This window comes from Ciconia boyciana, chromosome 11 (assembly GCF_034638445.1).
Source record: "Ciconia boyciana chromosome 11, ASM3463844v1, whole genome shotgun sequence".
NCBI lineage: Eukaryota > Metazoa > Chordata > Aves > Ciconiiformes > Ciconiidae > Ciconia > Ciconia boyciana.
In genome coordinates this window covers 8,903,963-8,929,323 of record NC_132944.1, presented here as the reverse complement: position 1 = coordinate 8,929,323, position 25,361 = coordinate 8,903,963, and the positions used below count along the sequence as shown (strand labels likewise).

The window sequence follows — 25,361 nt, the reverse complement described above, 5'->3', positions numbered from 1 at the left end:
CTGCAGCCTTCCAGGGGCACTCAGAGGCCCTGCGACATGCACAGCAGCACCTGCTGCAAAAAACTCGCTCAGAATACCTTACCAAGAGCCAAGGGAAATCAAGGTTGCTTTGCGATGCACTGCGGTGGAGACACCAAACCGCTCGGCTGTGTTTAGCCTTTTCGCCGTAATTACACAATGAGACAGAACATCCTCTAGCAAGGGTGGCATTTTACTAAGCAATGGTTCTCAAAGGAAGAAGGTTTCTTCAATGTGTTTAGGTTGGGACACCTATTACACAGCCTGTATTTATGTGGCAGAAAATCAGATGCACTTAAGGTCAGATTTTTAATGGGAACAAGACACTTGAATTAATTTTAAATCTATCCTTAACTGAAAGGTAGCAACAGCAGCAGGAAAAGAAAGGAAAGATGAGTAAAAGGAAGATTCTTACTAAAATGAGAAAAAATAAAGAAAGAGAGACAAGAATACTATCCAGAAAATTAACAGATGATGTTTGCAATGAAAAGCCCCCAAAAGCTTAATAAATTGTGCAAATTGGCATTCATTAGGGATGGTTCCAAAGCACAAGCCTATCTGCAAGCACACAGACAGCCACATCACCAAGCACATTTCTGGGCACTGAAGGGGACTTGTCCCCTTCTCTGTGGGCTGTGCCCTCTCAGCCTCCCTGCTCTGCCTGTTGCAAGCCCCTCGGGGAGGGCAGCCGGAGCAAGCACTGCAAGCCAGGCTAAAACTCCCTGTCCGGGGCACAAAATGGTGCAGAAACAGCTTCCTTTGTTTGCTGTGTTACAGGGGTGCTGCGCTGTTTTACACATCAAAACTGAAAGGCAACAGCGAATTTCCTAAAGCTACTATGTAAAACAACTGTTCTTGAAAAGTAAGAGAAAATTCTTCTCCTTCTGGAACAAGCCCATCCCTGTGTCATTCCTCTCCAGATATCATCTGTCTTTCTTGACATTGCTAAATCTCTAGCAGTTATGCACTTTAACATTAAGGAGGGGGGAGGGAGCCATGAGCAGTGAAAGCCAAATGAAGGATTTCAGCACATGTTCACCAGTCAATCCCCTTGAAGCTACCCACATACCAAGACACTCAAACCCCCAAACAACTCCAATGCCTCTCCTGTAAAATAAAGTCATGCTGCAGCCAAAGCGCGCAACACGCTCCTCCCTCATCTCTGAAACGTCAAATTCATTCTGCCTTCTTCCTTTCCCCCAGGGGAGTAATTTCCATGACTTGCCAGTAAATAAATGTCATCACTACAAGGTACTGAGATAAATAAACCCCAGCTGGGATATCTGTTTCTTCAGTTGCAGAGGAACAAGCGGAGCTGGGAGGAGTATTCAGGACAAAACAAGGAGCAGCCAGGCTCTCCCTGACATCCATCCCAGACCCTTCATGATTAAAAACCCGCGCTTCTACCTCTGCTCACATCCCAAAGCACTTTCTAGTTTTCTTTGGAATGGGAAATGCACATAGCAAACACTTGGAGAACAGCTGATCGAGTGAGGTTGAAAGCAATTCTGCAGACCTCAGGGGTCAGAGAAGCTTTGTGAGTAGCCAGGAGTTATTGACCTTCACTATGTTTAGTAGAAGACACTGAGCTAAAGCAGCAAAACCCCTTTGGGTCCCAGGAGCCATGGCCACTTGACACATGATGGGCAGGCACAGGAACTGCCGTTATCCACACAGAGATCCGTGCAGGCAGGACAGCAGCCAACCCTGTTCAAGCAAATAATGACCCCTCATGCAACCTGCAAATATGGGCTTCCTGCATGTGCAGCCCACTGGCCTAAGCTTGGAGATGGCTCTCTGGTGATCCTCATGATGCCAGGAAGAATTTAAAAGAGCCACAACAAGATGTTTTACCTCTCCCTTGCCTCCAACGCTGCCAACGCACACTCTTAATGTCTTTTCCTAACAACTTCTATTGCCGACCTATAGCCCTTCTTACAACATAAGCTGCTATTTGCAAAACTCAGATGTACTTGCTCCTCTGTTTATTGCTTCTCTTGTCCCACCCTATTCTCCAAGAAGAGCTGTCACAGGTACTTACTTATAGTAGATATCAAATCTTGAAACCTTTCCTTAGGAAAGAGGGGGTTTTCCAGTCCTCGGAAATACAGCTTCAAGACTCCAGCCACTGAATTAATGTCACGTTCATTTTGATCATCAGCAAGGGGATCTTCACCTGCCCAGAGAATAGTTTTTTATTTCCAGCATTACTATCAAGTTGGACTAACACAACAAGTGTTTTTTACTAACTCAATGGAAACACAAAATTTCCCACAGTTCAGAAAACCCTCCTGTGTGTGGAATGGTAATACTAAGCACTTTGCCAGCAAGAGGAGAGTTTAATAAGGTACTCTGTTACACAGCATCATGCTGAGACATGCTATAGCCCGACCTACAAAAACCCAGTTTATTGGGGAGATTTTAAACCTTTCCTGAAGATGAGGATGTTATTAATCGGTTTTGCTTCACGGTTTCCAGCCCAGTGCATTTTGGCATTTAAGGCAACAGCTCAGAGAGCTGAGCAGATCTAAACAATGGTGGGTGAAAGCCTAAGAAGACAGGCTTGGCTGGAGGATGCAATTATGCCTCTGGAATAGACCAAATGGTTCTGGATTGCATTGTACTGACTTAAATCTATAAAAGGCTTTCAAAACCTAAGGGATTTGGATACAGATTCCTCTTAAATTGGATGTGCAAATCCTCCAGCCTTTGACAACCTCACCACTGCGTGGTGATTGGCTTGGCCACCTTCACCCTGATCCTTCCAATGCTGCTCAAAGATTAATGTCATGGAGGCCATTACCCCCATGTAGACTGTCCTTTTCACTGCTTCACGTTCACTCAGTGACAGTAGGATTGCTCTGCCCTGTCTTGCCAGCCTTCCATCATCAATGTGGTCTTCTCAACAGAATCACTGGCAACTCCACAACCAACAGGGCCACCAGGTACACATGGTAATGCTTCTCCTTCCTTGACAAACCGGTGCAGGAAGGAGGAAAATGGATCCCCAACAAACTATTTTATGGCTCTCATCTGAGGCTTTCATGCTCTTAATTAATGACTGTGCAAAAGATCTCTGCACCTACCCCTACTTCTTATACTCCTTAAGTGACTCTTCGCTACTGCTGGAGATACAATATTGAGATACCTAGAAGGGGAGAAAACCTCCTCGTGTCTCGTAGCAGAAAGGCCTTTAGCACAGGCTTTACACAATGTCTAATGCACCCAGCACACACTGAAACTCCCACCAACGATCTCTGCTCAGACAGGGCATCCCAGCTGCAGCTGCACATCCTGCCAACGCACCTCTCTCAAATGAATTCTTGATGTCGTTGACTTCCACCTGGGAGCCAGGAACTCTGAAAATGCCCTGCTGCTGAAGGCCTGGAAAGGAATAACATTTTAAAAAAAGATTTGTGTAACTGTTACACAGTACTTTCTGGTAAAGAACAGCAGAAACTAGGAGTCAATGCACCTGGAGAGAAAGGCTCAGAGAGAAGGAAGGGGACAGCCTGCTACGATTCATTTCTGCTCATACTCTCCAATCAAGGCCCCCCAGATCAAAGCACTGATCCCATTGGCCTGGGACCTGAGCAAACAATTTAACCTGAATAAGTGCTAACAAGACCTAAATATTTGTCAATCATCCAATGCTACATCACAGTCAATGCCATTGTAATTATAACCTGAGCCCACATAGCAAGGGCTGCAGGCATCTCTACTATATTTCACTGCTAACTGCAAGTATTTAATTCCTTTGCAGAAACTTTCCGTTGATATTACCGAATCAACTTACCATACAAATTGATGTAACGAATGCAGCTTTCTACTACAAGCGGAATAGCCTGTCCTGAATCCTTCAGGAAAGGAAAGAAATAAATTACTGGTTTATTGATAACAAAGCACGGGAAATGCATTAAAGATTGCAAAAACAGAGATTTGAAAATCAGTGCCATTGAGTTTAGTAAGAGGACAGGCAAGAAAAGGAGGTGTTACACACATCAAGCCATCAAAAAGTGCTGAATATACTATGTGCAGTCAATTATGCACAAAAAAAGCTTTTGCTAAAGTGTGTGAAAGACTGCTGCTCGCTATCTGGTTGAGACAGGGGACTGATGCAATGGGATCACAGCTATTCTGTTTCAAAGGTGGAACGCTGAGCCAAAATAAAACTTGTGCTATACCTGTCTGATGAAACAAGCTTGCAGTAACAGAGCTTACAACAATATTTCCACCGAGCCATTGTCAGCAGATGCTAAAAAAAAAAAATCACCACCACCAAAACACCACAGTGTATGAAATGAACTGCCTGTATCTGAACCTGCGATGAGTTTTGGCTTTTATTTCAAAGCTGCTTCTCTCCAGGCCCCTCGTGGAAGGAGCTCAAGGCAGAACGTGAGCCATGTCTGACTGCCTAAGTGGACATTTATTTTCCTTAGGGGCTTTGTTTGGTTGTTTTTTCCAGTAGAGTACAGTTGCATCTCTCTGGTTAATTTACTCCGTCTCGTAGACGGGCCTCCAGCAAATACCTGATTTCTCGTTCGCGCATTCCTCCTTCCTCTGAGAACACAAAAAAGCAGCAGAGCGGGAAAAAAAGAAAAGATTAAGCAAGGATAAGTTCAGTTAGAGGTAAGCATCTCTTTCAGAGGCCATGAACGCTCAAATGCAATGGCAGCTTAGCAAGGTCCAACCCAGGCCTTCAGGCTGTCCACCCTCCCTCCCAAACCCCGCCTGGCACGCTGCACCCGAGCCTCGGCGACCGGCAGAAAGAGCCTCTCTGATTTCTTCCCTCCCTGAACCTGCGGCACTTGCAGAGCCGGAGGCCGACACCAGCCCCTGCCCAGGCGCAGGCGAGGCTCCGGGGAGAGCCGTCCCGGCACAGGGGCACCGGGCAGCCGCCCGCAGCCCTGCGCCCCACGGGCCGCACGCTTCCCACAGCAGCACGCCGTCCCCGGCCTCGAGGACAACCCTGGCAGCACAGCGCTGTCCCCTGAGGAGTCTCCGCTGGCACAGGACACCCGTCCGCTCAGATAGATCTCCAATGCAGCTAACTCCTCCCCCACAGTGCTGAACAGGCTGGACTTTAATGAGCATTACTTTTTTAAAAAAAATCAGTTTAAGTAAGGAATAATTACAAGTATTAAAGAGATTACTGTCTTTGTCAGTCAGGCCTGTATATTACTTGTGACAGCGCACTGTTTATAAATGTTGCCCTGAGGCTTATGGTTGCACTAAAAGACCTAAGAGAATAAATCGGAGCCGGACAATGCCTATTAGTTTACCTAATCCAACAGTTGTCATTACTGCTTCCTACAGTATTTTCACTACAGCTTTCTTCAGGACAGGATTAAACACTCTAAGCAACGGGAACAGCTCGCTTCCTTTGGAAATCCTTCCAGCAGCCAGGTAATAGCAAAGTGCTGGATTTTGGAGGATCAGCAGCTAGATAGCTGGAGGTATCCTTTGGGACGAATCCCATGTCCACATTTCTTCATTCTTCTCCTCAAATCCCTCCTTCTGGGTAATTTCCTGGGATGAGCAGGGCCAAATGCCCCCTTCCACTGGGACTGCACTGGTATTGAGTTCATCTGAGTTCACCCCAGCCTAAATGAAGAAAATACTTTGGCCCACATTTATGAAGACTGCATGCTGCACATTATCAGCGATGGTTTGGAGGAAAATGCTCAGCAGCCATTTAGGAATCACTTTGCTCCAACGCTGGAAGCCGAGCCCACAGTCCTGGCCCTCGCCGAGCACGGACGGGCGCTGGCATGGGTCGCAGTCAGCGCGCAAGCTGGAGCATCTCCTCTCCTGGCACATTCAGAGGTAATGGCCTCCCACGGGAGAAGCTCGCGGCTCCGCACTGACACACGGCTTTCGCCTGTCCTCCCTGCAGGTTAACCCTCCCTCCGGCTTGGGCTGCGGGAAGGGGCCTTCAGACTCCCAGTAAGTACCGAGCTGTATGAGAGGGCCTCAGCCACCTGTCAGCAGCTGGCACTGAGATGAGCCAGCTGGGCTGGTAATTATCAATATATTTTGTTTAAGGATGAGGATAGCACACCTACCTTCCCACACAGCCACCCATATGCGCGGTATTCAATTCAAGGCTGCCAGTCCTTACAACTGGGAGACACTTTCTGGGAGCTTATGAGTCCTTTTACCTTCCCCCTCAGCCACAGGGGAAAATGACCACCAAAAATGTGTGGAAAAAGGGAAGGTGGGGGGATTTGTTGATCCTTTGAGGGTGCTGGGCTGGGTTATCCTTGCTGTCTGATCTTCCCTCCCAGGACGGGTGGAAGCAGCGCTGGACAACAGGGAGGCTCAGCCAAGGGCACCTCGCAGCCAGCCAGCATGGCCGACAGCCACCAGCCATGGGGGTCCTCACTGCTACCCTCGCCCCGGGGCACACAGGCAGTGACGGGATGGGTAACAAGGAACGCACAAGGGGCGAGGACAGCTATGGAGAGAAATCGTCACCGAGGCAAAGCGCGCTCTGGCCATGTCAACTGGGTGCAGGGTGGACCGGAAAGACCCCGCCGAGGAAAGAAAGCAGCCAGCAGTTAGGACAGGAAAGCCACCATTACATTCACAGCGTTCATAAACTCTTACTGTCAGCCAGCGAGTACCTTAATGAACGTTTCCATATTGCCGTTAAAGAGTTTATGATTATAGACTGAGAGAGGCCTAGGTCTCCTCATTTTCTGTGGCTTAGGGGGAAGACATGGGGGCCTGGGAGAAAATGGAACAAAAGAAATCAACAAAACACCAACATAAATGCAATGACAGGGTGAGATCTCAAAGGTTATGACCGAGAATAAGAAATAAATCAAACAAAAATCCCTCTGTGAGGACTCGACACGCAGCTCCATGCACTCTGCAGCCGCTCACACTTCAGCGTCCCTGCCGCTGCATCCCCCCTGCAGACACGACTCCATCGGGAGCCGGGGCACCTGCAAAGAGCTCGGCTCCACACCTCTGCACCGTGGCTCCTGGGGATATGCCCTCTGCTTACTCCAAAGCCCTTTCCAGCAGCCTAAGGCAGGCTACCCTAGCACTAACTTGGCTAACTCATTTTGGAGCCCGTGCTGCAATGGCCTCGCTTCTGCAGGTCCCAAAGGCCAGGCTGAGCCCGGGTGCAGCTGGCAGGCATCTGAACAGGCAGCAGAGCTAACCCGTAGGCAGCCTGGAGCAAAATCAGAGCTCTTCACTATACGCTGCACACATGATTTCAAGTCAAGGTCAAGACTGCAACCTTTATTTAAGTAATAAATTAAAATTAATCTTGATAATAGAAACATTTAACAGCAATAAGCCAACCTACCCATTACTTTCCACCCCCATAATCCTCCAGTATTTCCCTATCAGACAGACACTAACCTCAGCTGCAGCCACATACAGCAATCTAACTATCTGCTGCTACGGACTTCTTGAAGAGCTTCTACTGTAAAAACCAGTCATCTTCAGAAATACGACAGTGACAGAGCAGTAACTATACCAACAACCACAGCCTGAATGAACAATGGGTGATCAGGAATGCTCTTCATGCAGAACTTGCTTCATTCAAGTCAGAGAGTAATAAAGCTGCTGAACACAGCTGGTCACAACTGTATTTGGTACCCATGATCTACAGATACAATCCTCCCTGAGATGCCAAATATCAAAACTGCTGCTCAGCATTTGTGCTAGTACCAGGGATTAGGGTAGATTTAGACTAGATATAAGGAAGAAATTTTTTACAATAAGGGTGGTGAAACACTGGCCCAGGTTGCCCAGAGAGGTGGTAGATGCCCCATCCCTGGAAACATTCAAGGTCAGGTTGGACGGGACTCTGAGCAACCTGATCTAGTTAAAGATGTCCCTGCTCATTGCAGGGGGCTTGGACTAGATGACCTGTAAAAGTCCCTTCCAATCCAAACTATTCTCTGATTTTATGATGACATTTTAGAAGTAAAATTAAGGCATTGGTGCTCAGTAGGATTTTTAATACCTGCCTCCTACCTCCACCAGTTCAGCACTCTGTCAGCCTGAAAAAGCACCAAGAGTACCTGAAGAGTTCAACTGATTCCTTGATATATCCAAAATAAACCACAGCTACCCCTGGAAAATACTGGGGTATTCCTATTTATTCCTAAATGGACCTCATTCTTCTCCTAGATGGCCAGAAAGAGGAAAGTGGGAACACTTCCACCTCTCTGTAGCTAACTTCTGTTTGGGAGACATTCACAGGGATGTGAATGGTTTTTCATCTTTCTGGCAGGCATTCCCAAGAGTCAAACCACCAAACAAAAAGGTGAGCCCAGTCAACACACACAAGCAAACCCACCAGCAACTCCATAAGAACCGAAAAGGCAGGCATGCACATTAGGAAGTGGTGTGACCCTACCCCTACTAGCTAGTGACTGAGGGTCCTCATCAGTCATGGGGAACAGACCTTGAAGACCCTGTTGACTTCAGCAAGGGTAACAGACAGCTATTGCTTCTGGAAATGAAGCCATGGAAACATGTGACTTATTTTAGTGCAGCAATCAGGACTTTGGAGGGCTGCTTTCATTAACACTATTCACATTTTGACTTCTTCTGCTGATAATGAAGGACATTAAGACCCAAGTGCCTAGATCTAGAGGAGGGAGAAAAATAGCATAAAATCTCTAACCGATTTCTGATCTGTCTTCTACCCCCAGGCTACGTTGTTGTTGTAGAGGAGAGATCACAACTGTAAACAAAAATGAGTGCTAGAAGCCTTCATGCAAAAGTTCTCACAAAGCAGAGCGGAATGGACATGTACAATTTAAACAGAGCTACAATGCAAGGGTGACAGTTGTGATCCACTGGTTCCTTAATCACATGCCTTTAATTAAGCAATTTGACTCTACACTCCTATAGCTTCCAACCACTCCTTCAACGGATAACTGAGGAGCAGAAGAGACTGCTGTCCATTCAGGTGCCCGCCTCACTCTCAGCTGAGCACCCCTGTGCTGCAGACTACAGAGCCGGTGCTGTTTGCTGCCGTGTAATCTCCTCTCCCCGGGGCACTCCCTGGCGCAAGGCGGCCGGGGCAGCCTGGCCTCCGGCTGCATCTGGTGGGAAGGTTGTTCTGCCTACGCTTACAGCACTGCCTCGCACAAGAAGGAGATTGTCTCGTTTGTTTTCCTTTGTGAAGTAAAAGCAACTGTTGAAACAAAAGCAAACAGAAGCAGCAGGGAGTTGTGCCATCATCCCTCATGTAGGAGGCTGTTACTCATTCCTTTGACTGTTTTGGCCCGCAACACCCCAGGTGTCAGGGTGCTGTAGGGCAGCTCTCCCGCGACCCGCAGGCAGCAACTGCCATGACGGCTGTTCCGAGGGGCACCTGGGAGCACATCGGTGCAGTCCCCGCTCCCTGGCCTGCGCGAGGCAGGGAAGGCCCCTCTTTGTCCTGATGGCACCTCACTGCCTTGCACTGCAGCCCCGGCGGGTGCCCAGCCCTGACGCCATTCAGCCTGGCGCCAGCAGCACAGTCCCCCTCCAGCCAGAAGGCGAGAGAGCAAGGCACCCTGCCGCCCCGCTGCCCTCTGCTAAGGCAGCCTTTTTCCTGCCTGGAAAGGCAGGCCAGGCTTCACCATCTGCTTCAGCATTTCTAACATGGAATGGGTTTTTTTTCTGCTGGTATTGCCAATTTTATTAAACACTGAAACAGGGTTGTAAAAAGATAACACAGAGAGAGGTTCTACATGTTCTAGGGAGATGTTTGGAGGCTTTGCTGGCCTGCATCTTACTGTTAGAAAACCAGCACACTCATAGCAAGCCACCAGAGCACTGTGAGATGCTTTATGGACTGGACACAGATAAAAGCCTCCTCCCTGTTACATTCACACCTAGCACTATCTCCTGCTGCAGAGGGATGAAAGTCTGAATACAGGCATGCTCTGCACTGCTAGGCAAAGCAGCCAGAGCTGGGAGAAGCTTTTGAGGACACATCAAAGTCCCCAAATAAATAGGGATGGTAGGGAGCGGGTGGACACCCTTGTGTTGCACTGTCTGAACACAGCCCAACCTCAGCTATGCTACAAGGCACTGCACGGCACCGTGCTGACACAGCACTTCCAGGCACTTCAGAGCCAGTCAGCTAGAAATTACACTGCAGCAAAAACAAGGGCCTGTTTGTTATCACCCTAATTAATCCAGTTTAGGCAATGCAGCTGAGAAGCAGGGCAGTGAGGTGGGGAGCCTGGGATTGCCTGCCCTCCAGCCTGCCAGCACAGGGCAGCTGGAAGATGGTTAAATCTGAACCCCGCCAAGCTGTATCACTATAGCAAAGCAAACCACCCTTCCCATGGCCACCCTCCTCCTGCCAGAGAGAGCCCTTCCCAAAAGCAGATGCAGTGGAAGAAACTGCTCACCTGGTTGTTCCGCATTCGGCTCTTTCACCTAAGAAGAAACACAAGTTTTCATCATCTCTCCACATTAGTGACGACCAACGACTGTTAAAACACATTCGCATAGGCACTCACACGCTCACTTTTGGTTCTGTAAGCCCCGAGTTAATGGCTTCTAGCAAAAAGAAGCTGAACATGCCCGAGGGCCCCACACGTTGGGGAGATGCCGAGCTTGTTGCTATACAAGTCCCCATCACTAAAACACATATTAGAAATCCAAGACTCAGCCACAAGAGAGGGAAAGCATCTTCAATTTCCACTGATATTAAAGGTTTATTTGCAATTTGAAGCCCATCTTGTAAATAACCAGAGGCGCTGCAGGTCCTCTGCAATAAGTGCTCATTTACAGTAGCCGGGGATTGGCCAAACCCAAGCAGGAAAGGGGCAGTCTGATAAGGGCTGAAGCCCCTGGGGAGGCTGCTGAGATTATCCAACTGCCTCACGGAGGACCACTAATAGCACCTGAATGCAGCGGAGTATTCAGTTCCCCAGCTTTTCCTGCGAGATAACAGCCCATCTAACCACAACCAGGCAGACTCTATTCTGGCTGTCAATATTCTCATTCCCTTCGTGTATTTTTAGTGCTTGGATTTCATATAAACGGTAGCATATCACCACTGATAAGATCTGCTCATTTTTTAAAGTATTTGTCAATCCACTGGAAAAAACTAAACTAATTTCACATGCTGTTTGTGCCTTTCTCCCAAGGCCAGGAAAGCTGATTTATTCTTCCTTTTTCTAAGACACATAAAAGGAAGCATTTGGCTGCACATGCCTCCTTCCTGCTCTCCCCTGGCACCTGCGGAAAGCAAGCTTGCAGCCAATTCCTCACTGAAAAAGAAAAGAATTCCACATGAGTGTTTTGCAAACCCAGACTTCTTCCTAATGAGAATCAGCTCATGCTGAAACGCAGCATTTGGCATTTCTGGGCTAAATATTTGCTGAATGCCTACATAGCAGGATGATCCCATGGCCTGGGAGAAATTCAGAAAGTTTTCATGTGAAAATCTTCCATGGCTGCTTTTGCACAACTCCATAGAATTAAAATGCCTGACCCTGCACTCTTCCTCCTACGTATAGCATTAGTATGGCTCTTGTGTGAGAGATCAGGATGGCAATCAAATTAATCTTCAACAGATTCATCACATCTTGCACCAATCTATAGGGGTCTTAGCACTGCATCCAATAAACAGAGCTCTTTCCTGTATTAAGATCTGTGATCTCTGGGAAGAGCTTAGATGGGTCCAATTTCTGTGAACCGCATGCTCCATCCCCCTTGCCTGTGTCAAAGCCTGAATCCAGACCCAGTGGCTGGGGAGCCCTGCCTGGCAGCACGCAGTAACCCACCGAGCCTCGCACAACCCCTACCACGTTGGTATGGAATACAGGTCTGCCTCGGTGAGGGTGCAGAAGGGCTGCCACTGACCTGCTATTGCAGGCTGATAAGGGGTTAAGGCAGCTACAGGGAGTACTGAAGCTCCTGGGAAAAGAAATATGTTGACAGAGCCCTACGTATCTACCCTTGCAGCTTGCCTTGTGTTTACATTTTGTGCCTTGGCTTGGCTCAGTGTTCGCAGAGTGGAACACACCACAGGATCTAACTAGAAGGTGGATTTTAAGGCTAAATAAATTTGGCAGAGAAAATATGTTTGGCAAAATAGCCAACAAAAAGCTTTTTTTTTTTTTTTTTTTTTACTCTGAGGAGTCCAATTTTTATATTGTTAAAACAAGACCATGGACCATTTGTGTATTTTAATTTAAATATATTCTCTCTCCTGTTGGAAAATCAGGACACTAACTCATCTCCATCTTCTTTACACTGTAAATAATGCAATTTTTAAAACCCTGTAAAAGAGCTAAAATCTTCTCCCAGGGATATGGTTGCATATCACTACCCCAGCAGTGGCAGATCCCACCTGGAGCCGCACACTCCTGCCTCCCTCAGAAGTTACTGCCCCCTCTGTTGTATGAAGCCTGTTTGTATGTATGTGCTCTAAACCAAACTTGTGAAATTATCTGGGGTAATAAAAGCCTGCTATGGAAAAGTTAGTTTTAAAAACAAGGATGATTTTGCAGTTCTCGTTTACAGCAAGTCAAAAACCTATGGCCAGGGGGGCAAGTGGCCTACTAAATCAGCAAGGCTGCTGGCAAATCCGTAACACAGAAGCACAGCATCAAGGACAAGAAAATACGTGTGTTCAGGGCCGCACTAAGAGGGAAAGGAGGGGGAGAGAAAGGACAAAGGCAGAAGGTTGGAGTGGGTGGGAACCTCTTTGCTGCTGGAGAAGTAACACAGCACTTTGGCACACAGTATGAGATTCAAACAAATTTCTCTATGTGGACTCCCAAAGAAAAGCAGGATAAGACTAATACTCCAGGGAAATAATGATTTTGCATGTCACTGGTTAAACTTAGTAGTAGCAGCCAACCACAGAAGCCATCAGTCACTCAGGAAAACACAGACAGCAGGTAAGATTGAAAGATGATGCCTGGTTTAAAGTCGTTTCACGTGATGGGAGGTTCCTCCCTGGACCTAACCCCGCAACTCACCTTCTCCAAGCGTCTGCTTCAGCAAGTCATGTTTAGCCTGAAGCTTCGTGATAAGGTTACTGCCATTCAAATACTCTTTAAATTTCTGGAATTAAAAACAAAACAAACAAGGTGGGTTAAGACTCTTGGCAAAAATAGTCTGTAATTGATGCACACTTTTGCCCGGGAGGCTGCTGGAGGGGGCTCGGCAAGGCTGACAGGCTCTAACAAACCAGACGTCAGATGCGCCGCAGGGCTGAGCACGGTCTAATCACTTCTCACTGCTCCAGCCACAGTCCTGATGATCTTATTACCCTCGTCTCCTTGGTGCTCTACCTCCTGCCTGGGAACGCAAGGAGCTCCAAAGAAAAGAGTTCAAAGCAAGCTTTCTTTTGTCAAGCTTCTGGGAATGGCCTGGAAAATCAAAGAGGCTCTCCCTCCACTGACAGGCGCTTTGCCTTTGTGCAAACAAGTGATGCAGAGCGAGAACTCCCAGTGCATGAGACCTTCCCAGGTCAGGGACCAGCAGATGCTTTATGTACTGGGCAACACTAACTGTGCAGCACAACTTCTCATTTCATTGTGAGACTGTTTGACACCCGGTAACACTCAAGAGCAAGTAATTTTGCAGATAAGAGGAGTGAGGGAGACTGAGATGGAAAATGAAAAGAGAATGGGAAAGATCAAATTCTTGCAAAAAGCATTACAAAAACCCCAAGCACAACTCAAAACGAAAACTGCAAGTTTTTTTCCCCTGAACTGGAATAATAATACTGTTAAGTAGAAGCTTTTCTATGCATATGTAATGTATCACAAGATGCTATTAACTTTAGCCTATTAACCATGCTTAAATGAGGGCTACTTCTGCTGAACGGATGGCTTATTACTTACATTTCAAGTACTATAACAGAGAACCTTAGATCTGCCTGGAAGTGAAGCGCAGGAGCGAGGCTGCGGGGGGGACACAGCACAGCTGCCTCTACCCAGCACGCACACAACAGCGAGGCATCGCAAAGCCAGGCTGTCGCAGCTTCCTCCAACACTCTGCATGAGATGCAAATGACTGTTTAGTTCATCCCATGGGCCAAGGGCAGATTTTAGCTATGTAGGCCAGAAAAGGAAGGTCTGGCTGATGGTTCAAAATTGTAAAGGCCTCCAGGAACAGCCACTGAATGGTGACACACTGTGAGGCTGGCTGGAGTCTGCTGCCCTGCTCTGAGCCACTCCTACTGATTTCTGTAAGTTTTCGGTCACAACTGGTTGCTCCAGTTGTTCCTTCAAAAAGAACAAGGCAAACGCTGGATTGTCAGTCCCTATGCACTACCCTGCCACCGAGAAATGCACTCCAACCCCAAATCAAACAGAAGACAAATACTTAAAGAGACTGAATTGGTTCTTGCTCTTCACTAATGAGCACTTAAAATGGGACTCAGCCCTAGCAATTAATGCTTTGTGTCCTGTATTGCATGAGATGAGACTCACTGTAAAATAGAACATTTCAGTTTCCTGCTGGTTGGCTCTCCTCTTGGCAATGTTTATTTTACTCATGTAGGTCTCTGATGCAGCTGATTTGACCGACTCAGTGGAGCGACTATGCTGGAAGGCATCTGAAACATCAAAATCTTCCACCGTCAGCATGTCCTGCAAAGTCTGCATTGTGGCATCCAGAGTTTTTCGTACCTATCAGAAATAGAAGACAGCATGGATTTGAAGCAGACTGGGAAAGTGACATATCTTGAGCCAAAACAACTCGCCAACAGGCAGCTTCTAAATACTGGGCTTGCTCTTGCCCTAGCTGCAGTCATCTCTCAGCACTGTCGCTGAAAGGACTCTACACCTGAGCACACCAGGAAACCCCCTGTGCAACGGGGAAAAGGCTGAGCAATGCTGCCTACGAGGCCAAACATGACACCCAGAGCAACTTCTTACCTCTTCATTCTCTATCTTGAGGGTGGCTAGTCGCGACTGCAGCTGGTGGTACCGCATCAGCAACTCGGTCTGCACAGGCTGCTGGGCGCTGACCTGACACACCTGAGAGGGGCAGTGCCAAAGAGAGACAGGAGAGCATTCAATGGGTCGTGCGCTGACCAGACATACACATCTAAATACCAAAATTATTCTCTCCAGCTCCCACAAGCTCCTCGCAGCCTCCAGGGAGGCTGCATCACCCAGTTTCTAATCAGCAGTGCCCTGGACCGAGGCCAGCCAGCACAAAGCATTTTCTGCCCAGCATTTGAAAGCTGCACTCTGAAGTCTTCCAGTTACAGCAGGTAAATCAAAGCTCCACTTTACAAATCTGTTGGGCAGTTCAGCTGAGAATCAAACCACAGGCTTCCTAATTGGGAGAGATACGGAGTAAGAGGCAGACTGAAAGGAGGAGCCCTAATGAGCCAAGTGTCTCATTAAGAAAGGAAACACAAATAGCAGCGTGTGAAGACAGCACAGAGGGATAAGGAGTCAGAAATAATTTAACAGTCATGGTTAAGAAGAGGGAGAAGCCAGTTCAGGGCAGGCTGCGAGGCACCTCTGCAGCCCCTCGGGTGAGTACACGGTACCTCATCTCCCATGTGAGGCTGGAACTCGAACTTCAGCGGAGGGCAGAAGACCTGATTACACATGTCCATGATGGTGTGCTTGTCGCTCCGTGCATCCAGGTTGTCCACAGCATTCTCGATGATGTCCAGGCCTTCGTGGCGGGAGGTTTCCAGGTTGTACTCGGCAGACAGGTACGTCCTGAACGTCCGAGCAAGGCTGGCGTGGAATCCCAGATCACAGCACTGAGAAACACCAAGGAAGGGTCCGGTCACACAAACACTTCCACCCTCATTCTAGAGGGTCATGTGTACATTAAAGGCACAAAAAAGCATTGTATGTCCCAGAGAAACATCAGCCCTGTCATACTGGGGTATATTTAACAGTGTACTGCAATACTATATGAAAAGGCAAGAAGGAAAGAGAACAGAAGGAGAAGAGGTACCAGGGAACAAACAGCCAGACAGTACAGTGACCCTGCACTGGACCCTTGCCATGGCACCAGGGTTTAATACTCTTCATTTTCCTGGGAAAGGCCCAGGATCTTCTCAGACAGGACAGAGGAAAAAAAAAAAAAAAAATCCAAAAGCACGGTTCTCCCTGGCTGCCTGCTCAGCACCACCCCTGGGCCAGCCTGACCACAGGGGCCCCACCGGTGGCAAAACCTGTGCCCTGCAGCGGCCCCTGGGAAAGAAATGGCCAGAAGGCCTGTGACACTGCTTGTCCCCAGCGATTTCCTTCTTGCCTTGCAAACTACCCTGCAAGCACTTTTTACACAAAGAAACCATTTCCCAAAGTTATCAAATACAGGCAGACGTTCAAGCAAGGCGGCACTGAAAAATTTGCCCTGCAGTATGTGCAAACCCTTTCATCCTCGCTAGGAAGCTGCCTTCCTCTCTCACGACAGAGCAGTTTCTCATGCATAACTGATCATTCTCATGTTCACCTTGGGGAAAATGATAAAACTCAGAGCTAATTGCTGCCAAAATACTGTACATTAGACAAAAGCTTGTTTTTAAACTCTCTTAATATAATTGAGTTTGGCATGTTAAGTATAGCAACAGCATAGGGATTTGCTGCTATGAACGCTTAATCACAGCTGAGCAAAAAGCAACTCTTAGCAACTCTCCTCCCAGTCCCCAACAGGAGCCCTGACACAGTGCAAACCTCCGCAGGACTCCGCTCTGACCAGCTGGCTCTGCCGCGAGCAGCCTGCTCTGGGACTGAGGGGCAAGGACGGGCACCGAAGAAGCACCCAAAATTTGGACGCCAACAGATGTTGTTCTGCAGGGAAAGGCATGACAGAGAGGATGCTGGAAGCAGGAGGAGCACAACGCAGCCGCCTGAGCCGCACTTGTGGGGCTGTAAGGAGAGTGCAGTGAAACAGAAGGGCTGCAGTCCAAAACTGAAGCACATCTATTTCTGGGACGTAAGAGAGGGCTGGAGTTCCTGTTAGAGGATGTAAAGTTAGATAATTATGGCTTTATCCTCTGTGAGGAGTTTCATAATCATATGTCCCCAGCGCACTCATTTCTGTCTCCTGGCACAGCACAGGTACCGCTGCAGGGCACGGCACGGCACACCCTGGTCAGCACAGGCGGTTAGCAGCGTGGTACGCTCACGGTCTGAAGCTGTTCAGGTACATCTGCACACAAGCACCATGATCTGCAGATACACGCCCAGGTGCAGGAGGGCTGCGGGTCACAGGGACACCTCCACAGGAGAAACAGAGAGACACCGTGAGAAATACCTCCCGTGGCACGTCGCACCAAACTAACCACTACCAGCGAATTACTCTTATTACATTAAAACTACTAAAGGACAATTGATATTACAGAAGTTATAACCAAAACCACCCTGGCATGGCACGGGCAGGCATACAGTCAGCAGGCTTCAGCCCCAGCGCGGCCCCACCAAAACCACTGCCATGAGGACTAGCATGGCACAAAAAGCTACAGGAAAGAGAAGAAAGATTACTAGTGTAATCCCAATGACCCAAAATGAGACCAACTTTTCCACAGCAGCAGAACTCCTTGTTGGGAGCTGGCATTTCAGAGGTACCTTCTCCAGCTCTACAGCATCCACAGGCATTACTGAACCGATGCAGAAAGGCACAGAAAGTGATTCTGCATCAGAACATCAGTACTGATAAACCCCAACTGAAATATGAAAACTCATCTGGTGTCACAAGCAGCTCCAACCGAAGAAGTCATCTCATGCTTTCTGCAGATCTGAAGAGACAACCCTCCGCGCAGATCAAGTCACAAGCAGAGTTGTGTTTGGTTTAGTCTGTGCTAAAAGCAGCAGTAAAACCACAACGGGCTGATTCCTGCTCACAGATACACGAGCACAGCCTGCCTGTCCCCATTGAGTCTTTTAAAGCAGTGAAACTACACATGCAATAATGATTTCTGCAGGAACTATTGAATGGTCATAATCCACCACTTATCCTGCTGCTATTTAGCTTCTAATCTTATTAGTTGAAAAACATAGGCAGTTAAGGACTGGTACAGCTGTGCCTTCATAAATCAGCAAGCAACACAAAAAACGAGGAATCGGAGTGAATTTCTGTTCACCACTTGGGGCAAAACCTTGTTATAGTGCTGTGAGTCTCTCCCATGAGACAATTTTAGCATGAAGTCCTGCACAACTGCTCCAGGGCTGCACGCAGAAACCCATGAGTTGAGACAATGCAGCAGCGCAGCTGCCCGGCTCTTCCCAGCCATGTTTCAGCCCACCCCAAGCACCCAGCCGGCAGGGATAGGCACCCCAGCGGGGCTGGCCGTGGGAGCAGCAGTGCATGGCATCCCCGGCAGCTGTGGGGACGAGAGGTAAGCTCTGCACTTGGACCATCAGCGGGGATCTGACCCCACAACCTGCTCGGTTCGGCACGGGCAGCTGGCAAGCCATCGCCAAGAGGGCTGCCATGCGGGTGGAGCAGGCCAAGACCCCTGTGTCGATGCCAGGGGAGGACCTGCTCTCCCACTATGAGCCAGCCGCTGTTCTGTGCCCTGAAAAATAGGATTGCACATGGTTCCCAGCGCACCTCTCAACCCATCACTGTCATTCTCCCACCCCCTTGGAAATTATTGCTACTTGACTACAAAAAATAATACCAGGAGAATATATCTGCCACTGTTCAAGGGTAGGAATTCCCAAAGCATCCAAAACTGAGCTATTACAAAGGAAAATCGCTGAATGCTACGGAATCTCAGGAGTCGGGGCTCAGGCTATTGCCAGATGCTTTTGAGAAAAAATTCCATGTGAAATCTTCCCTTTACTTTGAATGCTGAACTTGCGCTGAAGCTAGCAGTTATTTGCAATACCCAGAAATTGGCTGCTACCGAAAACCAGGGCAGGCACTTTCCTAACATGCTACTGCCCTTGAAGTCTCTGGTGATTAGCACTGCGCTGGCTGCTTCACACACTGGTGCCCAGAGAAAAGACAGAGCAGGGACTTCCATGAAATTCTCAGAGAAACACACAAAGGGGATGGGAAAAGAAAAAGAAAGAGAGAGAAAAAAAAAAACCCAAACTTGAAACTCCTGCTCCCAGCTCCAGAACAGATGGCATTTTCTCACCCCTCTCATCCCTTTGATGGAAAATAAATTAGAACCACAAATAATAATCCTCAGCCCTTCTACAGCACCTTTCATCTGTAGAGCTCAAAGCTCTTCATATATTAATTCATTAAGTCTGGTAACACCCCTGCAAGGAGTGGAAATATTACACTGTTCAACTTGAGAAATAAACTGACACCCCAGAGCTTAAGCAAGCTGGTTTTTGCCAAAATGCCACGGAAGCAGCCGAATCTGTGTGTGTGTCTCCCACCGCAGAGCTGCACCAGAGGAGGGGCCAGGGGGCTGCAGAAGGCCACCACTGGCCACTAACCCCAGTGCCAGTAACCCCATTTTACACACAGGAGTGGAAACAGATATATTAAAAGGTTCACCCAAAGCCAGGAGGAAAGCCAGCAAGTCTCCAACCTTGCACAAGCATCTCAACGTCTTTCCTCAGGCAACCACAATCCCGCAGCTAAGGGAGAGCCAGCTCTTCCCTGGGACTTGGTCACGCTGCCGTGCCGAGCGTGATCTCTTGTGAAAGTCAGGCCTGGGACGGTCCAAACCGACGGGCAGTAAGCAAGCTCTGCCACTGATCACAACCGAGGCACCAAACTGCTCCGGCACAGGAAAACAGAAACATTTTAAGAACAAAGCAACATCCAGCTGGTGGAAAATACGGGAGGCTGAACCACTCCGCACTCCAGCAGTGACCTTCAGTCGTTCCTCAGCAGCGGGCAGAGAGCTGCCCTGTCCCCGCAGGATGGGCAGACGTCCCCGCACAGCTCCGCTGCTCCGTTCGCCCTCCTCCGTATTTGGGCAGGTTGACAGCAGTTCCCCCCGACGCACCAGGCCAACTGCTCCAAGCCCCATGAATTAGACGCCATCCTCACAAGAAAGAGGTGACGGCAGCGAGGATGGCGGCTGGTGTGGCCGGAGGAATCTGATGGGGTTTAATATGAATTATGAAGCTCTGCAGAAACGCTGATGGATTTTACATAGCTGAGGCTGCAACAGTACTGGGCTCCAGAGAGAATGAAAAGCTTTCCAAACTACTGATGCATCTGTCTCGTTTCCTCATTGGTTAAACTGTTAAAAGATATTTAACCTGTCACAAAGCATGAAATAATGTTTTACCAGGATAATGTTTGCGCTTGGCCATGACAATGCCGGATACTGTGCAAGATCCTAACTCATACCTGAAAGTATCTTCAGATCTCAGGAGGAGTGTTCAAAGAGAACACAAACTGCTTCTGTTTCTCATTCGTTTTTATGGAGAATGTTTATTTATCATGTGTTAAAAACGCAGAAAACAAAGCAGTCGCACCTTTGCAGCCTGCAGTCATTGCACTTCCCTCAAAGCAAAACAGTGTCGAAACAAACCCGGTTACAAAAGGTATTCCAGCCCAGGTATGACAAATGCTTGTACAGCAACACTCCACCACAACAAACAGGCTCTGCACACTCCAAGATGGATCCAGGCAGCAAAGGAAATTAAACCGCGCCAGGAGAAGGCAGAAAGGGCTGAAACGCATCAGTAGCCACAAATAATTGCTCAGAAAGGACAGGAAGAAGCAAATAAATGTGAAGGCTGTCTCCCTTTATTACCCCTAATATTCCCCAGCACTTTTGATGCCAGGTGGGATACAGCTATCAGGGATGCTGAGGTGTGCAGCAGTGCTGAGACGAGGCGGTGCAGCGATGGAGGCACTCACTGCATCGCGCCTTGGGGGTCGAGGATCACTGAACTTTTCCACACCAAAAAGTAGGTGTAGCCCTTGACAGTGCACTATTTTAAATACAAAGGCAATATCCTGCAGACCGACCCCATCTTTTAAGCTTGAGCAATTCAAGGCCTATCCAAACCTAACATGCTAGATCCTTTGCTAAACGAAGAGCGTGTTGAGGGAGCCTGAAACCAACCAGAGCGCAGGTCTCCTCGCCACGCAGAGGTGTGCTGCAGCCCAGTGCCACCTGCCAAAATCCTTCCTCCGCCCACGAAATGCCACCGCCAGCATCGCCCCCGGGGACACCTACCACGCCGAGCAGGGCTCGGCTGCAGCTCACGCTCCAGACGTGGGACAGCCGCACGGGGCAAGGGTGCGACCCGCACATCTGGCAGCGCAGGACCAAACCACCCTGGATTCCCTCCGCGAGTTCCTGTATTTCTGACTCACAGCAAAACTGTGCCTGTTGTTACAACAGAGTACGTAAGCTGTCACAACACGTTAAGCGAGGGACTATCAGGTTTTTGTGGTCTGAGGCCAGGAATGGGGAAGCCCGTGCTGTAACGCCAGGCAGATGTGATGTATGCTACCAGGCTGACTTTCTCCTACACCCATTGACAAGCACATGTTTTTAAAGTGTTTCCTGAACTGAGTGAGGGGTCCTCCATGCACCCCATGGCCTGGCTTGCAGTGCTCGACTGTTACCATAAATCTCTTCCAAAGCAACGGTCTTTGTCCATCAAGCTCAGGGTTTTGCCTGAGGCAGCAACCACGACATAAAAAAACTCCTGAACAACTGATTTATTTTTAGCCAAACAGGGAACGATGTGTGGATACAGCAGGGGAAGGACAGGATCCTCCCTGACCCTTGCAGTAATCAACTCACGCCCTGAAGCATGAGATTTGATTATTTCTAATCAAAGGTTCCTTAACTATAAATATTACAGAGCCAAACATTATGTAGTCCTTTTCAAAATCTAGCTATAATTAACTCTATGGTCTCTGGAGTAGGTTTCTTTCTGGAGGATTTTTAACCTACATTTTATTCTGCTCCTTAGTCTCTCTATAGCAACTCCCTCCCCCATGCATATTTTCTTAGGGCTTTTTAAATGGGTTTTTTTGGTTGTTTGCGTTTTTGGGGGTCAGGGTTTTTGTTTGTTTGTTTGGGGTGTTTTGGTTTTGTTTAACATTAATGCATTGGTAAATTAATCTTTTAAAGGACTTTAAGAGCGTGAGGCTATTCTTTCAAACAACTGGGAAAAGCAGCCGAAAGTATCAAGAAGAAATTCTTTTTTCTAAAGGAAAGTACTGTTGCTTGTTTGTACCAAGCTAACAAGGTCTGTCAGACAAAGACTGCTCATGGTCTTCAGGCAGTAAAATTTACAGACTGCATGACACTTCTAAATCATAAAACAATCAGCACATGTGCTTAATTAATTTAGCAAGCCAATTCCAATGTCTGTGGTATCCACGTGAGGAATAAATAGCTTACTATGTACAAACTTTGGCAAAAAATGTAGTTTTGCCATATTAGTAAAGCCAGGACCGGCAAAATTTAAGAAATGTGTATTGGTTGGATTCTTTCAGTCTAATATAGTACTCTAAGTACAGCTTAGTAAAAACTGTTGTTGTTATTAGAGTATCATGATTTATGGTTCCTGCTTACAAACAGCTAGCTATTATTAATAACCTGCATATAGAAGAAGAGTAATATAAGTTTACTAAACCAGCGTACTGGTATATGAAAAAATGTCAATTTTCTGAAAGGAAATCAAGCAAATGCACCTCTTTCCTCTCCTCTCTTCATCTACAGCAGCTCTGTGTTGAAAAAGATCATACAAAGCTAATCCTTTTTCTTCAATTTATTCTCTTAAAATGCGTGAAGCTTTTAATGGCTCATGGATATTTCTGGTTTTATCACCCATTTTCACTGACCACCTCTGCCCTGCCTGGGCAATTCACACACCAGGACTACTGCCTGGGACTCTGTGCAAGCTCAGGCACGTTTTGTCACACCCACCGTTAAAGCTCGCAGGTTACCTCTGCAACCACAGCAGCCGAGGTTTTTGTTCTTCACCGACTCACGGCACTACAGGAACTTGGGCACCCCGGCGAGCCCTGCATCCCCTGCGTGTGTACAGGAGTGCCACCGTACGTCATGGACGGTCACCAGCATCCACTGCAGCCTCCCACAGCAAAGCACTTGCACTCAGGTGGCTGTATAGCACCTCTAGTTCCTCAGCTCACAGCTCCCTGCAAAGTTAGTTAGTGACAGCACCTCCTAAAACCACGTATTTTCTATTTCCCAGAGCCTCCTCCCGTCAGCAGGGAGAGCTGACCAGTTTGGGTGCTGCGGGCTGCCGGTGGCATTCCCAAACTGCAGCCTCTGCGGGAAATCAGGTAACAGGGACACAGCAGCTGTGCAGTAAAGAGCACTGAGCCTCTTGAGACAGCCTAACTCCTCCTGATGGAAGCTGTTTAGTCTTTTTATTGCTGTACTGTTGACTTTATTTGAAATACCCTGAAGCCAGATCTCCTAGCTGCAGACGCACCGCATGGCAAGCTGAAGTACAGGCACTCCTCCCTGGGAGAGCACTGAGTTTTGAGTTACAGATGCTGCTCTGCATGACAGTTGCAGTGACAGTAGTGCTTTGCATGGAGCTTCCATGATAAAACATACCTGGCTCTTAGGGCTGGCAGGAGCTGGGTATCTGGCAGAAAGCCCACTCAAAGGACAGCGTGGGAGGAACCTCTATGCCTTTGTGGAACTGAAAGGCTCTTTATGCTGGAAAAATTGCTTCAAACAACAGAGCAAACCCCCAAAAGAGACCCTCTGCTTGTATAAATCAGTACCTCTTCATTAAAGCCAGTGGTGTCACGCAGAGCTACTCAGGTCGGGGAAACGTCCCCGTGCAATCACACGGGGAAAGCACCGCACAAAGCAAAGCTGCTGCCGGCGCTGGCTCTATAGGCACAGACATGCCCAGGCAATTAGCCACGGATGGAAACAACGATGACATGAGCTGCAAGAGATGCCTAAAAATAGATCCTAATAAAGTGGTCTATGGCTTCAGCACCTTTGAGTCTCCCTCTTATTGGGGAAGCTGAACCCACACACGAAATACAGCCATGGTGTCCAACAGCCCAGCACAGCCAGTCCCACTGCCGAGGCTGTCGGCACGGCACGGGACCACGTGCCTGACCCAAGGCAAGTGCCAAATCCCAGCATAAAACCTGAGCATCCCAGTTAGTCTGCCATCAATCAGTCTACTTACAAGGTAACAGCAGCCCAACTCCTAGTCCTCCACAGTACCCAGTGCTAGCTGGAAACAAACAGTTCTCATTTGCTCTGCTCTGTTCCCTTTTTTCCCTCATTTTTTTCTTTACTCTTTCTTTCAACATATATTATGCATTTATACATATATTTTCTGGCCTCTACTCTCTTGACATTGCTGCAAAACCTAGAGCTTTACTGTGAGGTAAGTAAAGCCAACTGAAGATTTTTGGCATAACAATTTTGACTGCTGTTTCTGTTTCCTAACTTGACTAAGCATCACTTGACCATGTGAAAAAATGACAATGCCATCAGCTAAGTTTTCTAGAGACCAAACAATTTGGCAGTAACGTGTAATTTTAAATTCCTCAGAATTCCCTTCCTTTACATGCTTGTTTGTCTCAGATATGGCAAACACAGAGAAGCAAGCTGCTGTTTCAAAAGGACTTACAGGAGGCTGAACAAGTTTTGGTGGATCAGTATGTATTGACACCGACTGCTATGTTTTACTCTGCCAAATCTAGCAGTATCTTTCATGTGACCACTTCAAAATACTTTGCAGCCATTTCACACAGAACTCCAGAGGGACGGATAAGCAGCTTTATCTCCACATATGTGGCCAAAGAGATTAACTTGGTCACATAGTTAATGACAGAAATGAGACACGAACCCAGGCGTTTTTATATAAACACATGCTTCTTTCAAGGGAAGAGGCACAACGGTGTACTTTAAGTCCAAGTCTAATTTGATCTGTCTCTATAGTTTTCTCTTCCTTTCTAAAGGAAAAAAAAAAAAAAAAGGCCACTGGAGACAGAGGGAGGGAAAGACACACTCTGTGCCACTTCACGGCTCCTCTGATCGAGTTTTACATTTCTCATTAAAACCGCAGCCCTGGGAGGACTCTCCGCTCTCTCCCAGAGCAGCTGGGACCTTCTTTCTCGCCAGAGCAGGAGATTAGCAGAACGGCTTTGTTATAAAAGTCACCATTCTGCGGTGATGCTGAGGGCACAAGAAATGTCAAGGCTGTGCCTAATAGATGACACTGAGCCATCTGGGATTTGGGGGAAATGCTGCTAAATTAGCTGCTCCAGTGTCCTGACGGTTCAGATTTGCGTACAAATCAAAAAACTGCACATGGCAATTTGTGCTTGATAGGAAGGGTGTGCAAGAGCCCCCCGTCACCCCTCCTATGTCCCAGAAAGACAGCCTGGTACATCGTTAATCATCCCCCTTGGTGATGCAGGGTGGAGGAGACGGGAGAATTTGCATAACCGCAATACATGGACACTGCTACGATCCTATTAAG

General features: G+C 47.8%; 1 protein-coding gene across 5 annotated transcripts in view; it reads right to left on the bottom strand.

The window, feature by feature from the left end:
* Window positions 1–25,361, bottom strand: part of SRGAP3 (SLIT-ROBO Rho GTPase activating protein 3) — a 132,010-nt gene that overhangs the window by 15,197 nt on the left and 91,452 nt on the right. For 4 of the 5 annotated variants that reach the window (XM_072875670.1, XM_072875673.1, XM_072875672.1 and 1 more), the window contains exons 7-15: window positions 15,518–15,739; window positions 14,892–14,993; window positions 14,445–14,642; window positions 12,984–13,068; window positions 10,398–10,425; window positions 6,645–6,747; window positions 3,815–3,875; window positions 3,325–3,402; window positions 2,060–2,194 (exon numbers count right to left, since the gene is read on the bottom strand). In XM_072875670.1, the coding sequence (XP_072731771.1) occupies window positions 2,060–2,194; window positions 3,325–3,402; window positions 3,815–3,875; window positions 6,645–6,747; window positions 10,398–10,425; window positions 12,984–13,068; window positions 14,445–14,642; window positions 14,892–14,993; window positions 15,518–15,739 (1,012 nt within the window). Of the gene's footprint in view, window positions 1–2,059; window positions 2,195–3,324; window positions 3,403–3,814; window positions 3,876–6,644; window positions 6,748–6,792; window positions 9,188–10,397; window positions 10,426–12,983; window positions 13,069–14,444; window positions 14,643–14,891; window positions 14,994–15,517; window positions 15,740–25,361 lie in introns of those variants that run through there. The other variant, XM_072875674.1, reaches the window with a different exon arrangement.